The sequence below is a fragment of the Chamaea fasciata genome, unplaced genomic scaffold (genome assembly GCF_029207755.1).
Source record: "Chamaea fasciata isolate MVZ Bird 193981 ecotype frontalis unplaced genomic scaffold, bChaFas1.0.hap1 SCAF_8, whole genome shotgun sequence".
Classification (NCBI taxonomy): Eukaryota; Metazoa; Chordata; class Aves; order Passeriformes; family Sylviidae; genus Chamaea; species Chamaea fasciata.
In genome coordinates this window covers 14650084-14671724 of record NW_027094093.1, presented here as the reverse complement: position 1 = coordinate 14671724, position 21641 = coordinate 14650084, and the positions used below count along the sequence as shown (strand labels likewise).

The 21641-nt window shown below is 36.6% G+C and overlaps 1 protein-coding gene across 3 annotated transcripts in view; it reads left to right on the top strand.

Moving 5' to 3' along the window:
* NBEAL1 (neurobeachin like 1) overlaps nt 1-21641 on the top strand; it is a 77572-nt gene that overhangs the window by 38478 nt on the left and 17453 nt on the right. For all 3 annotated transcript variants that reach the window (XM_066189785.1, XM_066189784.1, XM_066189783.1), the window contains 27 exons: nt 845-930; nt 1247-1336; nt 2791-2959; nt 3993-4126; nt 4513-4672; nt 4769-4871; nt 5587-5743; nt 6223-6381; nt 6718-6877; nt 7136-7224; nt 8020-8601; nt 8924-9099; nt 9450-9603; nt 10927-11055; nt 11344-11649; nt 11760-11909; nt 12841-12998; nt 13390-13514; nt 14347-14473; nt 15562-15710; nt 16525-16658; nt 17353-17454; nt 18591-18686; nt 18810-18934; nt 19876-20016; nt 20110-20240; nt 21263-21372. In XM_066189785.1, the coding sequence (XP_066045882.1) occupies nt 845-930; nt 1247-1336; nt 2791-2959; nt 3993-4126; nt 4513-4672; nt 4769-4871; nt 5587-5743; nt 6223-6381; nt 6718-6877; nt 7136-7224; nt 8020-8601; nt 8924-9099; nt 9450-9603; nt 10927-11055; nt 11344-11649; nt 11760-11909; nt 12841-12998; nt 13390-13514; nt 14347-14473; nt 15562-15710; nt 16525-16658; nt 17353-17454; nt 18591-18686; nt 18810-18934; nt 19876-20016; nt 20110-20240; nt 21263-21372 (4202 nt within the window). The remainder of the gene's footprint in view (nt 1-844; nt 931-1246; nt 1337-2790; nt 2960-3992; nt 4127-4512; nt 4673-4768; nt 4872-5586; nt 5744-6222; nt 6382-6717; nt 6878-7135; nt 7225-8019; nt 8602-8923; nt 9100-9449; nt 9604-10926; nt 11056-11343; nt 11650-11759; nt 11910-12840; nt 12999-13389; nt 13515-14346; nt 14474-15561; nt 15711-16524; nt 16659-17352; nt 17455-18590; nt 18687-18809; nt 18935-19875; nt 20017-20109; nt 20241-21262; nt 21373-21641) is intronic.

The window sequence follows — 21641 nt, the reverse complement described above, 5'->3', positions numbered from 1 at the left end:
TTACGAACAACACTCCATTAAGCTTTGCTCTACACAGACATAATGAAGAACTTAAAATCCAGAAGAGCTGCAGAGCTGACCTGAGAGGTCTTTAAAGCAAATAAGCTTAGCATTTAATAAGCACGTTTTGAAGTTTGATTTTAAAAGATTACATTTGCATAAGCTCATCTGTTTATTGTATGTGCAGACCTGCAGAATCAAAGTGTTAGGTAATAATTTCACTTGTAAATTGTGAATTTTTAGTACTGTTTGCCTACACATGTTTACAGTTGAGACTCTAAGTATTGCCCTTATTTTTTAGGCCACTTAAAAGTGATTTATGCTTGAGGATTTTTCCATAAGAATATATAATTAAGTGGTCATTTTAAAGAAATTACCCTGAAAGCTATGTTGTACAGTTCAAAGTGTGAAAAGTATTAAGTTCCATAATGACTCAAAGTTGTTACAGATTGACATTAAATCACTTGCATCATTTAAAGGAAATATTTTGTATTGCTAAAAACATTATCTTGAAGGTTACTCATTTTCTGGGCTTTTAGGCTTGATGACAGAGATTAGTGACAAATATGAGATAGGTATTTGTAAAGACAAACATGAGAGCTGAAGGTATAAAAGCACCTCTTCTTTGTGTTTAGCTTTTCATGTGGTATGTGTTCCTTTTTAAGCTGTCCCTCTGAAATTAATTATTTAAGTCATAGAAACTCCAGAGCATGTCTCAGATACAGTTCAGACTGTCCTATTTGTTCTTCCAACAAGTTTGGTAGTATAAAATTTGTAAAGGGCAACATTAACCAGTGGACGCTTAAATACATGTTATATGATTTTATATACCTTTTATTTATAGGTCCAAACTGTTTAACTCCATGGAAGTCTCAAGAAGCTGAAGTAGCAGATCTCCCCAGTAAGGTGCTGCTTCATTATACACCAAAGGTATGAAACTGGACATAATTTGTTTGACTACAAGTGTGCGTTACTTTCAGTGTTTGCACTGAGGTTTTTGTGGGAAGATGAGGAGCAGTGAGAGCTTTCCTCAACTGTAGTCTTGTGCAGACATAGTAGGTTTGGCAAAAGGATGGAATTATCTTGTACAGTAGAGAATGTCAAATCTAAAATGGCATATGTTATATTTTAGGGGTTTCATGTTGTTTAAATACTTTAATATCGACACATTGGCACAAAATCTTGTATTCAAGCATCTGTAATTTGTTTCCTATATGATATTATGGCTTCTTTATTTGTTTAACAGGCCTGCAAAAACCCAATTTGCCTTGACCTGTCTGCAAATCTTTTACATGGAAGACTAACTGGAAACAAAGTAGTGAATTGGGACATCAAGGTAAATGTATTGTGAAGAGGCAGAACCTGATGTAAAAATGACAGTGGTTGTGTGTGTTCATCTAATTTTTGGAATGCTGGAAGTTTTTATCATAATACAAATTATATTTAACAGATGCAGCATGTTTTTATGCTGAGAATTCATGGGCTAACACTGTAGCTGGAGTAGTGTTGCATTTGCATTACATTTATTGAAAACTTCTGAGGACCATTGCTTTTACTGTCTCTGTACATGAAGATATTTTGTGGAAGCTGACTGTTCTTCATAATAATGTTGAATGCATGTTGTATTGAGAGCATTTTGCAATCTCTTGGGAATTCCGTCATGGTTTTCTTGCTGTCATAAACTCTGCGTTAGATAAAGATGAGTAGGGTTTAGTTAACACTTGTGACTTGTCAGTAGAATACCATGTCTTTTCATCTTGAGGAAAATGTGTGAAAAATAAACATCTGGCTTCTTTTCCAAGAACAGTGAACAACTGGCTGTACTGGCAAACTAATTAATAAGGATATACTGTTGGAGCTACACTGTACATATCCACTGTGCATATATCTACAATCACTTGCTGAGACTGATGTTAAGAAAATTCAGACACGCATTAGTTAATTTTGCTATGATATGAATAGTTCTAAAATATTTCAATTTGTCCTCTTTGCCCTGTGTTGGGTTCTTGGACTCCAGAGTGTTTGTCTCTGGACTAAGCTGGGGAAATGAGTATCTTAGCAAGCTGCTCAGAGATTTTTGAATTGATTTGAAGTGGTTGTGAATCACTTCTAGAAATCTTGTGATTTGAGTATATTATACCTTACCACAAGGAGCATTGTTTGAATAACAGAATCCAGAATCAATTAAATAGGAAAAGTCCTCTGAGGTCATCAAGTCCAACCTGTGACCAAACACCATCTTGTTAACTAGACTGTGGCAGTAAGTGTCCTTAAATACCTCCAGGGACTGTCTTGTGCTGTCTCTGCTTGTGAGAAGGAAGGGAGAAAAGGGGACTTAGGAGACTTGAATTTTAAGGAGAGACTTGGAATTGATGTATGCGTAGAGTTATTTTAAAAGCAAAATAAAATTGTATTTTTAATTGCCTGAAGTTGAAATCTTGCAGGAAGATGATCAAAGCAGAGATATATATAATCTTATAGTCTTCTCTTACTGCTTGCTGCAAGTGACTTAAAATCAGAGGGATGTTTTTCTGTTTTTCAAATATATTTAGCAGAAGATTCTTCCTTAGTTTTGTATCCTTCAGTTTTCAGTGTTTTATGGGGGGAGTAGGAAGGAAATGTAAAAAAACGTACTTTCAGAACAAGAGCTGACAGAATGGCCCATGTGTAAGTGGCCTGTGAGACATTCTGATTGGTTTGTGAGTACTCCTGTATGCTGAGTAAATTTTTGCTACAGTTGGAGGGATTTTATTTATGGTGATGTTTTTCCTGCCTTTTCTCTTGATTCAGGATATGATCAACTGTATTGGTGGGATAAATGTGCTGTTTCCGTTGCTGGAGCAGATCAGCCATCTTGGTGGACAGATGCCTGAGAAGTCTGAAGGAGAAACTCTGCCTCCAGAACTAGTAACTCCTGTAGAGGGTGACTGGGTGGTGTTTTCATCCCCAAAGGCATCAGGTAAGGAAGTGAAGCTGAAGTGAACTAATTTTTAAGCTTGATTTTACAAGTCATTGTTTGAATGACAGAAAACTGTTTATTATGTGCTGGATTTTCCAGAGCATCTATGTGAAGCTGAAAGGCTCTTTCTGTTCCTAGATACCTGACGTGGGTACTGAACACATGGAGTTCAGCACTATATTAAAAATAATATCACATTTTTCAAGTATAGCTATATTTAATAGCATTATTTTTCTTTTCATGATTTACTATTATCAGTGCCAAGGTATGACATTGTTTTAATTTCTGTTCTGATTATTTTGAGAAGTTATGTTTGATGTAAAATCCACTAATAGCAACAGGAGAAGCTTTCCTACAGCTTGAGTGCTGGGTCACACAGCCACATGGAGACAGCAGCATCAGAACTGTCCTATTTAGCCTGTAGCCAAACTTATATTTTCTTAATAAAATATTCAGGCTCCTACTTCTTCCACACATAGTCACATTTTGGATTTAAATAAAAAGAAACTGAGAGGATGCTTTAAGAATAATTTTTTTAAAAACTTTGCTAGTGTTGAAAATTAACTTTGACCTTAACATAAACCACTGAGAAATCAGACCTTGCAAGGGAAACCACTATTTTTTTTGTCTGTTTCAAAGACGAAATGGTGGAGTAGAGTAAAAAAAATAGGTCTTCTCTCTGTCTCTAATTTTTTTTGCATACCATGGCTAGACATTATCAGTTTGCAAATACAGAGGGCAAATAAACTGCAGCATATGCAAAAGATTGTAACAAAGAAGTTTGTAACCTACAGCCATGGATAAAGCAACTGAAGTCAGCACTGGGATCACTTTGTTCTGGAGAGGCATGGAATGACTATGATTCTGCACAGGAGAAAAATCTAGAGCCAGTCTACAGCTAAGGAGCAGGAGTTGAGAAGTTCAGGAAATAGTGAGGAATACAAACACTTGATTTTACTTTTTCCCCTCTATTTTTATGCGGTGATCCAATGATAAACCATAAGACTTTTGCTACTGTTGTTTTGTTCTGCAGAAGCACGTCTGGAGAAGAACATAGTTGCAACTTTCATCTTGATGATAAAACACTTTATTCAGGGACATCATGTTAATCAAGAAAATCTCATTCACTCCCATGGAGTTGCCACCCTAGGAGCCTTGTTACAGAAGGTGAGCAAACTTAAGAAACGTCCTTTAGTAATGAATTTTTTGGATGAGGTCCTGATTGTTTTGAAGCATAGCCAGAATGACAGCCTTTTAAGGCCTCCTTAGTAAGTATTTTCTTCCTTGTGTTTCTGAAAACCAAAAGGTGTGAGAAGTTGGTCTTTATCTGCAAAGTGAAATAGTGTTTCTTTTTTTTTATGTTCTGCTTTTTTGAGATAGATACTGTGCTGTTTGGTTATTCAAATGAGACTACTTCTGTGTTTATTGTATTGTTTTGATGGAGCAGACATTGCTGTAGAAGATAAAAGAAACTTAAACTTCCATTTTTTAAAATCAGGTTTTATTAGGGCATTCAGTAATTTGAGTCCTAACACCTGTTGTTATTCTGCAAGGTGCCGAGCATCTTAATGGATGTGAACGTCCTGATGGCTGTACAGTTATTGATAGAACAAGTCTCAGTAGAAAAGAACATGCAGCTTTTGCAACAGATGTATCACCACTTACTTTTTGACTTCAGCATCTGGAACAGTGGTGACTTTCCCTTCAGAATCGGTGAGCTCTTGGCCTCGGGCAACTGTGTGAAGACACGGGACTCTTCACATGACACAAATGTTTGTCTTGGTTCTAAAAGAAAACTTTATGTTTTAGGACATATACAGTATCTTTCTACAATCATCAAAGACAGTAGAAGACTCTTCAGAAAGAAGTATGGTGTGCAGTTTCTTCTAGACACACTCAGGATTTATTATGGGTATGAGTTTTATTACTTCTGACTCCTGATTTATTGTATGTGGCTCTTGAGGTGTTTAGCCATCCTTCTAATGAGAAAATAAATAAAACCGCAGGTTGGATTTTGATAGTTTATTTAATTTACAAAATTGCATTATTTTTTTCTCCCATTTGACTCACTACTTTTCCTTGCCTTGAATTTTTATGCTAAGATTATGTAAAGTTTGTCAGTTATGCTAGGAGTGCTTGTAAGAGTAATTAAAACTACAAAATTGTAGGACATGTGTTCAACAATGCAAATTAAGTTGTAGATCATTACCATTACAAAGTGTTCATTACCATTGTTTTAAGTTCTTATAAATATGTGTAGAATTTGAAGTAGTACTTCTTTAGAAATGTAAAATTTTAACCTTTCAGTGCTGATAATTTATATCTGCTTATGAATATAGTTATGTGCTTGAGGAATATTGGCTAGAAATTTGCTGTTTCCTGTGGGAGGTGGGAACCTGCAATCCTGACCTATATCCAGATCAGTACAAGTCTACATTTCAGGGCTTTTATTGACTTGCAAAGTCCTATCTTCTTATTACTATTCAGTCACTTGAGTTCAGTAAAAATTGAAAACTTGTGCATGATGCCTGGGTAGATGAAAAATTACCCAACTGGCACCATCAAATTGCTATACATGAGCCGTGAAGAACTTCCTTAGGTTGCCTTTCTGGTCTGTTGGCATACAGGACTGGCTGTAAAGACAGTGATTTGGCTCCTGATGACCTGAGAACAATACGGACATCCCTGTATGGGCTGATCAAATATTTCCTGAGCAAAGGTGGAACACATGAAGAAATTCAGAGCATTGTAGGATACATAGCTGCCACCAGTGATGAGGAGCAGGTATGCAAGGTCACATAAATTAATAGTTTAAGATGGATGTGTTTTGGTTTTGCATCTTGGCGTGTAGAAATCTTGCCTTGTGTGAGAAGGGTGAGCAAAGAAGAAAATGACCACAAGCAAAATGTTAACTGATGTGTGGTTCTGTTTAGATGTAGGTAAGATAAGGATGTGCCATTAGAAAAGTTATTTTAGTTTACAAAACCAAATTAATTGACCTTCAACTGACCAGAAGTTGTGATGATGTAGTTTCTATTTTGTAGCTTCAGCAGCACTTGAACTTGCTTTGTGTCTCTGCTTAATTTGATAAGGTGTTCTATGGAGAGAAAAAATGTATTAAAAATTGTTTAAATGCAGTAATACTGAGCAACAAAATGTCTATTAACCAGCAAAGGTGAAACTTAAAAAAAAGAAAATTTTCCTAAAATAAAGCATGAAATCTGAATGAACTGGGGATTCATTTGGTTGTCTTAATTTTGCAGCTCTGTGGAATTTTGGACATTCTCTTCAGCCTTCTTCATTCCAGTCCAACCCCAGACCAACTTTTTTTATTGCTCTTTGAACCAGGGAATGCTGATATTCTTTATGCTCTGTTATTGCATCAGAGATACTCTGACAGGCTTAGAGAACTTGTGTTCAAGGTAATGAATTGAATTACATGTTCCTAAAATAATCAGTTGAACATAAATGTGTGTTTTTCATTGGTCTGGCAGAAGTGTATGTAATTACAAAGATACTAATCATCCAGATTTGCTTTTTGCTTTTCTCTAATGTTAGCTAGATGGCATTGTCACAAAGGAATTAGCGTTCTCTTAAAATAAAGCATTGGGATCTTTAAAAAAACAATCCATGTTGTTTGAGTTAGTTCACCAAATAAACTTTAATAACTGTGGACCAGCATGTTATATCATACACAAGTCAGAGATCTGGATGCTTTTTTGTGTTCAATTTGTGCTTGTGTCTACTTTTCCTTACAGATCGTGGAAGAGATGCTGAAGTGTACCAAAGTTTATGAACGGAGCAAGCACCGGATGAGACTCAGAGAAGTGGGGTATTCCGGGCTGGGACTCCTTCTGAATGAATCACCCGTCACTGTTTCTCTTATTAAAAACCTTCTTAACCAAGTTCTGTATGCAGGTAATTGGCAAGTGCTGTGTCTGACACAGAGGCAGACATACTTGGTTTTTGTTGAGGAAAGACAGAGGTGTTACTTGTAGAGCTGTTCTATTCAGAGTTCCCATTAGTCTCAGCTAACATTTTCTTAGTTCCCTGAAGTTTGTTCCTTTTACTATCCCTGGATGCAGTCATAACTTCCAAGGCAAATTTTAAATATTTATCTATTGCATTCTCTTGTGTGATATTGTTTATGGTGTTTTTTTTCTTTCTTCCCTACAGATCCTGCTGTGAATTATAAAGATCTCCTAGCTGTAGTGTATCTGGCTCATAGATCAGATATAAACATGAGAGTGATTATCTGTAGAAAGGTTAGTTGTCTTCTTTAGCATTGGAATACTGTCCTTCAAGCCTATAAACTGTACAGTGTGATAACTAAATTATTTCTTTAAAACACAGTATTTGTTGTTACTGCTTTCTTTAGCAATTTTTTTTTTTAAATTAAACCCATCTATTGCATACTGTTGAATTTTTTGTACTCAAGTACTTTTAAAAGCCAAAACAAAAAGCGAAGTCTCTACCATGATTCTCAAATAGCTTGTATTTTCTACAGGTTTGAGATAGTAGGCTCCTTGAATTGCTGAGTTTTCTCAAAGCTTGTATCACTGGAATTAGTACTGGCTATATTAGACTATAGTCTTCCCCAAATGAAGAAGTGAAACTATAATGTACACTATCAGTAAGCTATTAATACTGCCATTTTATTTATTTTATCTATTTAATAATTCCTAATCAAGCATATTTTCTATTTGAAAATTGTTTTTAGACTATGGGGGAATGGGATTATTTATTGAGATAATTGGCTTTTGAAGGAATTGTTGCAGAAGAGTTGCTGAAATACAGCAACTTACCAATATGCTTTGATAGCTTCTTTTCTCCCCTACTCCTGAGAATGCGTTACTTTTTTTTTCTTTTTTTCTCAAATACATATTTTTTATGAGGAAAAATTACTTTGTGGCTGGTTTTCTTATTATTAGTGGCTCTTTATATAAGGTTGTAAGAAAGCAAACAAGTTGTAAGAGTGTAAAATGTTTAATTTAAAAGCCAGATGGATGCAGTTACAAGCTAAAATTAATGTGTAGTTATGGCATATCTTCTGTCCATAGATTTTGCACCTTTTGCATTCCCAATTGGATGCAGCACAACAGATTTCCCAGCAGCTGGGCTGGCAGGACACTTTGGTTAGACTGTTCCTGAAAGAAAACTCTGAGGTCCGGATTGGCTTTAAGGAGAACAGGACTGATTCCTCCAGGGAAGAGGAAAAAAAGCCTCCTGCTGAAGAGCTTCAGAAACATCAAGCTGATAAGACAGAGAGAGAAAAAGCTGGCACCTTTGCATCAGTTAATGGTCTGTTTGATCAGTGGAGTTTAGAAGACAACAAATCCCTGGATGTCCCTGCCCATTTCTCTGTTATGCCACTGGAAGATACATCCACAGCAGAGATGTCTTTTGGTTCGGAGGGCCGAGAAGAATTGTGGCACAGTAATCCTTCGCATTTGAGTTTAGATTTGTCCAGTGTTGACTCTTATGAACTGGCTGATGTTGGCAATCAGATGACAGACAGCCAGCCCAGCACTCCCTCACCCACAGAGAGCACAAGGCCCTTCTCTGGGCAGCCTGACAAAGAGCTGGGTGTTACAAATGATGTAGGCTTCACTGCTGAGCTTTCTCTATTTGAAAACCAAGGAGTAAGTAACTGTGTGACTGGTTTCTCCAACTGTTGGAAATTTCTTTTTGTGCTTTCAGTCTCCCTAATGAATGATTATTACTTTTTTTGTCCCTCCTATTATCCAACAGGAAAGCAAACAATATGGCTCTTATAGTGAATAGGAGTACTTCCTTCTGTAATATGTCTTCTTTTTTGATTGTCCAGTTGGGATAGCTTTGGTGTTTAAAAAAACCCAAAGTTTCAGATGTTGAAACATGAAAGCATAGGGGCTGTGATGAATAAGAAATGTTTTGAAGGTTTTTTGTACTAGAAAGATTTTAAGTATTTCATTTCTTTTGTAGGGGAGTGATAATGAACTCGTACAGTTACTTACAGACATCCTACTGTGTATAATGTGGAAAGGTATTGAAAGATCTGATGATGATGCTTGGATTGAGAGAGGACAGGTGTTCTCTGCTCTCACCAAACTGGGGATGTCTAATGAGTTGCTGCGGCCTTCTGATGAAATAAAACTCAAGTGAGTGTACAGTTCATCCCTTCTGAGGATAAACAGAAGTGAGGGACATGAGCGAAGCTGGGAAGGGGTGGGTGTTTCTCAACAAGATGTATTTTTCTCTGCTGTCTCTTCACATACTGTCAGAAATATATTCCAGTACAAATTTATGAATGTCTTGTGGCCAGAAGGTTTTAAAACTATCACTGTTTTCATGAGTCTTTCAATCGCTTTTATCTCATTGGCTTATCAAGACGATGGCAGTTATATAACTGCAGACTAAGAGATTCAATTAAATACTTAATTGGATTTTTAAAAAGCCACTTACACTTAGAACATGTAATGCTTATTTTGGGATTTTGTTTTCCATGCAGCTTGCTGGAGAAGATGTTAGAATGGTCAGTCACTGATAACAGAGATTCAAAAGCTCTCCCTACACATGCTGAAAATGCCTTCAAGCTCTTGCTTATTGTACAAGGTTTCCTGCAGGCAGAAGGACTAATTAATTCAAATTTATGGACAGAGAAGGTACAGTAACTGCATAATGGAAGTACTGTATATGGGCTGAAATGTAACAAGAAAGTGGTTGGTTTGGACACTGTCACTGTTACATGTTTGTAAACCACAGATATTACAGACTAAGGATTTGTAGTAGAATGGATTAGAGTGCCCCTTTGTGAATAAAAATGGGAATATTTACCATAGGGAATATAGTTAATTTTGCAAATTAAATAGACATGTAAGTGGTGCTTTTTACTGAGAAGGCAGGTTTCTTCAGACTGGAGACAGTGTCCTGAGTGAAAGACCAGCCAAAACTCTGCTCTTGGTTGCAAGTTGGGAAATGTCACTTCTGGGTTTTGACCCATATTGGAGTTGCAACACATATAATCTATCTCAATATTTCTGTAATCTCTGGCACTGGTCATGTTTCCTTCGCAGTATGAGTTGTCATTGCTTTTCAGTTTTTCTAAGCAAAAGGGCAGAAAGGTTATATGGAAATGATCATTATTTCACTAGAAATTATTAAAAAATATTTTTAAGGCTACTATCTTTAAGGAAAAAGTGTAATGTCAAGAGTCATTTTTAAAAAAGTTTCTTCTTGTTAAAAGTCTTGCCTTCTGTTGGGAAACCTAATCAGAAATCAGAGCTGAACTTCAGAGTGATGAGGGTTGTGTTTCTTGCCAGCTCTGAATTGAAAATAAACAGTACTGTCATCAATTATCTTCCACTGTGCCCAGGGGGAATTTAAAGCACTCTAATATCTGAAATGGGATATTTCAGTCAGATTTTGAGTAATTTGTTAGAGAATGTATCAAGGTGTGTTAGTTTTAAACAAACACATCTGGATAGCGAAATGTGCAGTTTGCCTTGGGAATACCCACCTTTCACAGGGCTTCTGTCACTTTTGATTTCTAAATACTGACAGAAAGAAGTGCCTCCTAGAGTGGAGTCTTAAATTTTCTAAGGATATGGCATTTACTGGAGTTAATTTATAGGAAAACCAATAAGCATATATATTCTCTCTCTCTCTCCCCCTCTCCCCCTGTACACACGCGCACACACACACACACACACACATATATATATATATCTATATGCTATACTTAGGGGAGATACTTGACTTAATGTACTGGGGTAGGTAGATTTTTATCAGGAATTTCTTTAAATCACTGGTTTAACTTCAGTGTTCTGGGAAGATTTTGTGGGTTTGGTTAAGTTACAAATGTGGACACAACCTTTTCTTCAGGTCCTTGAAATTATTTGGTCTCCTGCTAGGGTAGTTATTGTAGCTTTTATTTCAATTTATTTTATTTATTTGAATTTTATGCAAATTTTCTGTTTCTTTAATAGCTCTTGGAAGAACTAGTGACTCTCATGGATAGCCTGTCAGTCTGGTACTCTGCTGGCCTAGAAGCAATTAGGCTTTCACAGGTGCAAGTCCAGCTGCTTCTTGGATTCATTGCACAAGACAACTTACAGGTTTGTTGCAAATTCTTAAGTTTTAGGGCACGTTTGATGTAAGTGTTATGGGAGAGCTGCTCATACCAGTGAGCAGACCTGTGGCTGTCCCTCATCCTTCTGTTAGGAAGATGTGCTACTGGTTCTTACCTTCTGCAGGTTTACTCTATAGTCCTGTCAATGTGTACCTCCAGAGCACAAGAAAGAGATGGAGGGCTTCTGTTTGAGGATGGGAATATGCAGGCAGGAGTGGCAGAAAGAAAGAGATGGATGCTCAAGGAGGATCACCGTGATTTTTTGTTTTTGTAGGTCTGTGCTATGGCAGCAGCCAAACTAAACACCCTCCTTCAGACCAAAGTAATTGAGAGCCAGCCTGAAGCGTGCTACCTCCTGGGGAAGCTGGAAGGCATTTTGAGTAGGTCAATTGAAGAGAAGACAGAAACTTACTCATTTTTGATTCCCCTTGTTCGGACATTGGTATCCAAGATTTATGAACTTCTCTTTATGAACCTGCACCTTCCTTCATTGCCTCCTACCAATGGCAGCCCGTCTTTCTTTGAGGACTTTCAAGAATACTGCAGATCTGACGAGTGGCAAGTTTATATTGAGAAATATGTAAGTAATAAATTATTTTTGTATAATTTCCTCCCTCTTTGCAGCCATTAAATCAGAGGAACCCATTCAGAAATCATATGGTACTTTTTATTTTGCTTTGGTGGAACCAGATTATTCCAAATATGAAGCAATATGAAGAGAATTCATTCAGACATGATAATGAGCAGATGGCACTTTATTGGAAAGATTGTTATGAAGCATTTATGGTGAACATGCACAAGCGAGACCGGGAAAGAGGAGAAAGTAAGCTTAAATTTCAGGTAAGGTTTTCAGTGAGTGTAAGGTTCTCTAAAAAGAACTCTCTCAAGAGTTGCCTTCTAAAAGATGGAGAAAATGAATTCCAGGATGATCCAGTTCAAGTAATTGTAACAGGTTAATTGTATTAAGATTTTATGAGCAGTAGGACTATATGCACTTCTAGGATATGCTTTCTAATTCTGCTCTATTAAGAGTCTTATGTGCAATCAAAGTTATTTCAGTACAGTAGGCCTTCCTTTTCATACAGCAAGGTAGAAATATGCTCAGGCATAAGCTGCATCCTCTTTTATTTGTGTTTTGAACTATTAAAACCTGTTTTCCATTATGAGCTGTTTGTTTGGGGTTTTTTCTTTAACCCTATTTCAAGTAAATGATTAAAATATTTACAATTAAAATATTTAAAAGAGTGCACAGTTCTTTTTTAATGTGTGGAAAAATTGCTTTTAAACTGACCTTTCTATATAAGGTCCAGATTGAGTTTCAGCATTAGACCTAACTGGTAATTACAGGAAATACCATAGTCAAGTTATATCTCTTTGCTTTCTTAATAACAAAACTTGTAGGTTTACTTTATTCAAGTAGCTAAAGGAAAAATACAATGAGAGTCACATTCTAGAAAACCAGAATTTAAGAAAAATCCTACCTATTATATAGTAGGATTTCTAATACTGACTGGTTTTCTGATGATGAAAAATTGCTTTGGTGTGGATTCAGCATTTATAATGCTTTCTTCACATCTTTGAGTCAAAGTCTGGCACTGTTTCTTCTAGGTCTAAGCTTTTAAAAATTCTCTCCTAAGTATTACCTTAACATTTCAGAATGTTTTATCGCTAAACCTTTTCTGTTGCTTCTTGTTCTATGAGAATTCTTGGAAACCTGTTTTCCAAGGTCAGAGTTAATTCAATGCTAGATCTATTGGCCATGGTCTTTCAGGAGCACTTTGTGGAGCCATTCAGCAGAAAGGCTCGGCAGGAGAATCTGCGGTACAACAGCATGCTGAAACAGCTCAGCAGTCAGCACACAGCCACACTGAGACAGTGGAGAGCAGCCCAGCTGTACTTGTTCTCTGAGCGGGGGCCTTGGGCTGAAAGGTGAGATTGGAGTTCCTAAACTTTGTGTTTAAAGGAATTTGCTCACAGGACTGTTTCATGTGGTTAAGACCAGGTCAGATTGACTGCAATAACCGTGCTTGAGATATACAGTCTCAAGGGAAAGGACAAGAGAAAATGGCCTCAAGTTGTGTCAGGGAAGGTTCTTATCAGAAAGTAATTTTGGGGTGATTGGGGTGGTGATATTGACAAAATAAAGAGTGTTGATCAGAGCTGCAATGTGAATACCAAAGCAATAAATTGCATTTTAATCTTTTATTTTTTACAATGTACATGTGGATGGCCAGTATTTTTCTAATGAACTCTTTTGTCATCAGTTCATTCCTGTAGGTCTTTATTCAGATTGTTTTTGTGAATATTCTTGTTTTCCTAGGAAACAGCGTCCTGTTCACTGGAAACTTTCAAATGTGGAAAATTTTTCACGTATGAGACTAAAACTAGTGCAGAATTACAACTTCAACTCTCATCAGGATGCTAGTGACCTGAGAGATAATTTAGGTAAAGTTGTATTTGCTATTCACTTGAGTTCTTATTGAAGAAGATACCCACTTTCTATGTTTAATAAGCAGTATATGCTAGATACTTAAATATTGATTTTTCTTTATTTCATCTATAGTAAAATCTATAATATGAGAGTGGTTCTTTGACCTGAAACAGCATCTTCTTACTGAGTAGAGTTCTTTCGCCCTGGTTCATTGAAATGTGGGATTTTGTTGCACAATAAATGAAAGTTAACTCCTTTGCTTTAAAACAAGAAGTCATGCAACTTCTATGAGATTATTTCTCATAAAAAAGAGAAAGAAGAAAAAAGCAAAGAGATCAGAGTAAGCAGTGTTTGTTCAAAGCCTTATAGAATTTGTGACTAAAATGTGTAGGTATGAAGTGATTTGTTTCAGAAGTGTGCTAAACAGCTGAGTTGGGAGTAACTTTTAAGTTCAGTGTATTGCATATCAAGACTCAAGGAAAAAAAAAACCAAAACACTCTTGTAAACCCAAATGCTCAAAAAGCAAATGCAGTGCATTTTTATTAAATCTGCATGCTTTAGCAAGTCTGGAAAAACATTGCAAAATATTTTATTGTAAGTGTCCTCATCAGTATTCAAGTTAAATTTTTCTTAGATGTTGTGTTCCCTGTCTACTGTTGTAATTTTCAGTGTAGCTCAAGGACTGTTTTTAGTGTTCTACTTGACCACAAAAATATTTAAGAAGCCTGGTTGCTTCTTACTTGGTGAAAACCAACATTCAGCTGTAGAAGATAAGCTTGGTAGGTTAGATTTCCAAAAGTATTGCAGCAGAAAAAGTTCTGAGCTGTTATGTCTATTTATACTAGGTGTGCACCAGACACAGCCCTCTAGTGAGTCTCTGCTTCTGGAGGTGGTGAAGCAGGTGAAAGTGAGTGATTTGGAAGATGATGTTCTGGAGCTACCAGAAGAAGACACAGCAGCCAGTTCCAATTTGTAAGTAGAACAGGGTAAACAATTGTTACTTGTTTCTCTGCTAGGGATAAGGAGTGAGAAGCAACTTTGGGAATTGAATAGCTTCTGAAGTTTCCCTCTTTCTTTGTCTGGCCTTGATAATTCAATCCGGGGCAGTTTGACCAGTGAAGTTACTGTTGAATTTATTATTGTCACCTCTGAGACAAGAAAAGCTCCAGGGAAAAGCAGGCAGAGCAGATGTTTGTGAGAATCCACTAGTGATTCACTGCTCACAGGTGCGCTGAAGCTACAGAACTGTTGAGGCTTTTCTACTATGTTTATTGACTATAATTCTCAAGAGGCAATCTGCCCTGTAAGGACATGGACCAGACTGGAGCTGCCTCTTGTCCATAGTTGCCATGGTCACTCACTCCACTGTCAGCTGCAGAGCATGAAAATTTGTGTGGTTGGCATTTAAGTGCTGGAGAGTGCCTTGTATTTAAGAGCACTCTGGAGGGAACGCCTGCTGTGCTTCCTTCACATCACTTGTGTGACTGCAGCCAAAGAAAAGCGCAGGAGAGAGAGCAGGGGAAAGGGAATTGAGGGAGGATAGCCAATGCTTTGCTTCAGTAATTGGACATGTCATGTTGTGCTTGCATCTGTGTGTCTGTGCTATGTAAGTCGAGTAGAAAGTTGGCACTCTGAGTGGTACTGGTATGTTTTTGTATTTCAAAGGTTATGAAATGCTTGCTGTAGATTGTAGCAAAATAAGTCTGAAGATAACTTTAGCCACATGAACTAGAACCCAGCTCTGCTCTGGGCCAGATAACTTAAGCACCTAACAATTAAATAAGAAAGGGAAATGCAGCCTGATGTTTTCATACTTCAGATGGAATCAAGCCCATTGTGCCTGAGACCAAAATGTCAAGACTGAAGAGTGATGTTACAAAATGATGTTTGTGGTCTAGTCTGAAACACCCAAGAGTGCTGATGAAAGCAGCTTTATGTAATTGTTTGTTGCAGTTTGAATGTCATTCAAATTTGATTCTTTTCTGAACTGTACTCTTGGCAAGGACCTAAGCAACAGTATAATTTACCTAACCTTGTAACACTTAGTGGTGTTTTTGCAGGGATGAGAAGGATGAGGAAAGTCAGAAAGAAAAGCTGATATTGTCTGAAGACTGTGAACTCATTACAGTAATTGACGTGATACCAGGCAGGCTGGAGGTCACTACCCAGCACATCTATTTCTTTGATGGTAGCATTGAGAAAGAGGAGGGTAAGCATGATCAATTCCTCTTTATTTTCAGTGTAGTTCAGCATTCTGCTTTCAGTTCACTGAGTTTGTTTTGAAAATTAGTGTCCAAGTAATTATAAAGAGACGAGTTGTTGTGCTGTACTTAAAATTAATACTGCACTTGATGGTTAGTGGCTGACTGACCCCTTCAGAATCAAGAGTCTGGAATTGTACTTTCTGAACTGGTAAATTGATTAACTGTTCTTAGTATTTCTTAAAAATAGCTTACTAAAAAAACCTGCTGACTAAAAAAAGTTACTACCTCTAATTTGCTTTGTAAATGGCACCTCTGTTCTCCCTGACAAATAATGTTTCACTCGTGCATTGATTAAAAAGTAGTAGTATGTAAGCATTAATCATCTATATTAATTTAGGGAACTTCAATAGAACATACACTGAAGTGAAATGTTGGACAAATAATGGTAAAATTTTCCAAGTCAATATACCAAAATGTTCAGCCTTTGGGAAATCTAAACTTAAAAGTTTGTTTGAGCCTGTTTAAGAAAACAAAAGGGGTTGGTTCATACTTTTTGTCAACAGAATACATTTATAATATGTCTTTAATCAGAAAGCAAAAGCAAATTCTACATTCCATCAGGCTTTTCTTACTTCATGTCTTTCAACACAACAATGTCTGAAGTTAATATTTTCCTAGCAAAATGGCTAATCAAGTCAGCTATAGCACTTTCCTTTCCTAGGAATAACTCTGAGGTGATTGGAACTGACTGCACTGTTTCTATATGAAAAGCGGTTTTTTTCATATATATTCCAACTCAATAAACAGTGTTCCTCCTAGGGGTAGGTTTTGATTTCAAGTGGCACCTTTCCCAAATTCGAGAGATCCATTTGCGTCGGTACAACCTGAGGAGGTCGGCTTTGGAGATCTTCCTTACAGATCAGACCAACTATTTCCTCAACTTCAATAAGGAGGTATGGGTTTCCTAAATTTCATTGATTTATATAATAAACACAAGGTTAAGTTAAAGATGAATGATTGCATTTGAGTCTGGTGCCTTTCTTAATACTATAACACTAATAGCAAAAGGTTTGCTTTACATAGTCATCATGCAAAACCAGACGGCAGTCTGGTATCTAGAAACTGATTAATTATGAAAAGATAGATAAAACAAGATTCTCCATTTCCCTCTCTCTCTCTGTCATACAAAATGATTATTTAACTAAAAGCACATCAGTAGTAATCTAAATGTTTCGAAGCCCATCTTTTTAAAGATTGAACAAATTAATTACAAATCAAAAGGGACTTCCTTTTTTACAACATTGGAAATCATTGATATTCCATGGTTGAGGAGTAGTGAACTTCTTTCCCCTCTGGTTAATATCAGTGATCCTTTATATGAGGGACTAAGATAAATTTCAGAACTTAGGGTGAGTTACATCCTGGTAGGTCAGTTTATGAACAGCTCTTAGAAAATGCTGTGTGGTTTGGCTCTGATGTGAAGGATGTCACATCCATCCACGTCCAAATGTTCTAAACAGCAAGAAATTGAAGCACTTGGAAGTGTAACTAGGTCCTATTTATTTCAGAGTTTAATTAGCAGATAAGTGGCTTAATTGTCAGCTTCAGTCTCCAGACTATTGTTTCATTAGTGGTGTTTTCTAACAGGTACGAAACAAAGTATACAGTCGGATATTGTCTCTACGGTCTCCGAACATTTCTGGGACCAGATCTCCACAGGAGCTTTTCAAAGCCTCAGGTTTGATGCAGGTAAGAGACCTCAGCTAAATGGTCTAAAGAATTCCTCTGCTTTCTGAAGGAGTCCTCCAGTGTATAGATGGCAACTGCCAACTTCTGTACCCTCAGCCTGGCCCTGAACTTTCATGTGCATATTGTTAGGATGGTTTGGTTTGTGTTTACAGTCAGGGAAATGGGTATAGCCAGGCTCTGTTGTGATTGACCTGCATTTTGACATGAATATAAAACATGTGGCAGATTTGCTTCTGGTTTTAGGCTATGATCTTGGTGCAGTTTTGAAACTTCTTTCACTGGATGTGCAAATAATTTTCCTTGCTGTCTTTTCATGATGGAGCTTTCAACAAAGCCTACATGAAGATTAAGTGGGAATTAGTAATATTGGTAAAAAAGGAAAATGTCAAAATGTCCGTATTACCATAAACACAGATAAATTTTTAAATATAGTAAATGTATTTTTATCTTCCATCTCTTTATGCCAAAATTGTTTTCTCTGAGGGAGGAAGCTTTACAAATAACTCTAAAATATTGGAAATACTTTGATTGTACTTTATTTTTCTAACAATAAAAACTATCAAGTTATATATTTACACAAAGAAAATATCATCTGTCATGACATATCTCCATTACTTTACAGACAAATACTGAGCCCTACTAAACACTGCTATGTCTGTTCTTTGGTTTAGAATATAATAGTGGAGCAACCAAAGGAGCATAGAAAATTTGGTTTACAAATTGTTAACCTGTACTGTTAACCAGTGGGAGAATAATTTATAAATAAATTTTGATCTTAGCACTCTAATGGTTTTCAAATTCTCTTCTCCTTTTATCAGTACCTGTGTACTTGCCTTCCTTTTGTTTCTCTTATTTCCTATTTTTCTTTTCCTTTTTTACTAAGGCTGCCAATTTGCTGCTCTGCATTTGAAACAGTACTGTCACCAATCAGGACCTGAAATATAGATAGCACAATCACTGAATCAAAGGGAAAATAAACTTTATCATGAGAAATTGAATCTGGGCTTGCATACAATTTTTGTGCTTTTCACTTGCCAATGCTGTCCTCTGGCAGATAGATACTGACAAGACATGTAATTTGCAGTAATTATATCTTTGATATAGTGAATTCCATTTTAGCTCTCTTTGTCTTTCAGAAATGGGTGAATAGAGAAATATCCAACTTTGACTACCTTATTCAGCTCAACACCATGGCAGGACGAACTTACAATGACCTTGCTCAATATCCTGTGGTAATTAAAAAGTTAATTTTTATTTTTTTGCCAAAGGTATGTGGGGTTTTGTTCTTTTTTGTTTTGTTTTGTTTTGAAAGAGGTATTTTTAATCTCTATCTGATGTTTGACTTTTTTTTTTAGTTTCCCTGGATTTTACGAGATTACACCTCAGAGGAACTGGACCTGAATAATCCTGCAGTATTTAGGGACCTGTCCAAACCCATAGGTGTGGTGAATGAGAAGAACGCTAAGACTGTGAAAGAGAAGTACGTATTTGAACACTTGGTTATATTTCTTTGTCTTTTCTGAGCCTCCGGGCTAATAACACATTTAAAAAATAAAGTTATGAGAGTGAAATTTTTGAAGCTGGTTCTGTGACCTAACAGATGCATTTGCAGATGTGGTTGGTTTGTTGTTCCTGCTGCTTTCAGACTGTTTTATATGGCACTCAGTTATATGGCAGTGAAAGGACAAAACTTGTTGTGAATTTTCAGTTGTTTCTCAGCTGTGAAGATGAAAAACAGAAAGACTGTAGAAACAATTTAATGGTCCAGCAGATTAAAGACATAATGTGCCCCATGTCTGCTTCAAGATAAGGAATGTGAAATCGTACTGCTGAGTTAAGCTGCCTGTGCTAAGAGGTAGCATGGATCCTAAATCTGTGCTTCCTCTTTTTTTCAAGCATGGATTATTATCTTCAAAATAAAACATGTCTCAAGTGACTTTCAGCAAGTCCTCTGCGGGTACCAATGGCAGGTACTTACCCCCACACAGCAGTGTGGTGATCTTGGGGAGTGAGTGTGCTGTCAGACCAGACTGCAGTCAGGTGTCTTCCAAAATCTTCTGAAAACCTGGAGAATTTCCTTTGAGTGATTAGGCTCTATCTTGACTGTAATGAAATGGGTTCTCTATAGGTGTATTTAACTAGAATTTCTCTTCCCAGCCTTGTGAGGCTGAGGAATGTATCAGCCAGATGGTGGCATGGTAGAGTGAGTTTGCTAGTAGAAAAGGAAATGGGCATGAGTGTGAAAAAGATCTCTTCTGCATTCTGCACAAACACACTTCCTAAATCTTGCAGGAAACCATCTTAAGTCTCTTCACTAGTAAATACTCATTTTAGTGATGTAGGTTGTGTTGATCTGTTGTATAAAGTCATCAGTCCTATCTGCCTTTTCTCAGTTGTGTTTACAAATATTTCTTTTTTTAGATATGAGAATTTTGAGGATCCTCTTGGGATGATTGACAAATTTCACTATGGCACACATTACTCAAATGCTGCTGGTGTCATGCATTACCTCATTCGGGTGGAGCCTTTCACAACACTTCATATCCAGCTTCAGAGTGGCAGGTATGCTGAGAAAAAAAGCAGCCCCTTCTGCTCCTTCCTTGTCATTTTACTGAGGGAACCATCAAAGTCTAACTTGAGTTTTCTGATCCACAGATTTGACTGTGCTGACAGGCAGTTCCACTCTATTCCTGCTACCTGGCAGGCACTCATGGACAACCCCAATGATGTCAAGGAACTTATCCCAGAGTTCTTCTATTTTCCAGAATTTCTGGAGAATCAAAATGGTAAATTGAGTGCTAAGAATATTCTCACAGAAATATGTGATTTATTCACATATTATATATAAATACAGAATATATATTGTATTCAGTACATATATTCTGTATTGAATATATACAGGATATATGTATAAATAAAGAATGTTTCTGTATTCTTCAGAAAATAATTGTTACAGCCATTTGTGAATGCTGAGGAACACTTGTTATTTAAACTTTATGGTGTGATTGTAGATATTAATCATGATGCTGACTTCAGACTGTTTAGTGAAGATACTAGTTATGTTAAGCAGCAGCCTAAACATGGTTTAAAATTCAGGCCATGGGCTTAAGGATGGCTAAAAATAGTGTTTACTCAAAGAAAAGTATCAGAGATACTCATTTGGATGTTTGGAAAAGTTAGTAATAGTTAATACTGATAAAATACTTAGCAAAAATTAAAAGAGATTAATTCTAATTGTTGTAATGCTCATTGAAAAGATAGTATCTTGTATTCTGATGTGAGATTCCTAGATATTTTTTAAATCACATTTATTGTTTAGTGATTGTTTCTCTATCTTTGCACAATTTGAAAGTGGATTTTTACGTTTGCTACAATCTACTAGATTTCTATATTAGAAAAATTGGGAAGTCCTAAGTCCCACTTCCAAGTCATTTAAGTATTTGGAGTTGTTTCAATGATAGCTGGTGAGATTTCAGACCTCTTAAAAGCCTTGATTTTATAACCATTTTTATTTAACTTCTAAGTAACTCCCTTCTTACGAACAACTACTTTTCTGGTTGGGACTTCGGCTTCAAAATCATTTAGATGTTTTGGGTAGTTGTTATCCTTTAGCATTTAAAATCGTGAACATGCAGAACAGAACTTAGCCTCCTATGTCAGTTGGTAGGGTTATTAGGGATTTACATTAGGAGTTTTTCAATATCCTGCTCTTGCATTGAGAAAAGAATGATTTTTAATCTTTATTGAGAAATCAAGGTACTTGAAATATTTTGTAGCAACTCTAAAACTTTCCTGTATTATTCACTAGGTTTTAACTTAGGCCAGCTTCAAATGTCAAAAGAGGTGGTAAATGATGTTGTTCTGCCTAAGTGGGCCCACTCCCCAGAAGACTTTATTTATAAACACAGGAAGGCTCTGGTAAGATGATGTTTGTATGTGTGACATAATCATAAAGGAAGTGCACCTGCACCTTGTTAAATGTAAAACAAGTGGGATGGCATTCAAACTAGAGTTGTGGTTGCATTTGACATTACAAATACCATTACAACTTCCAGTTAAAAGCTCCATGCATGTTGATAAAATGCTGAAAAGAGCATTTAATCAATCTCTTGGGCATTTTGGGCACTAATGATTTGGGCATTTGGCGTCCTAGGAGATGAAATGCAGAGGTAGGTGAGTAGGCCTCC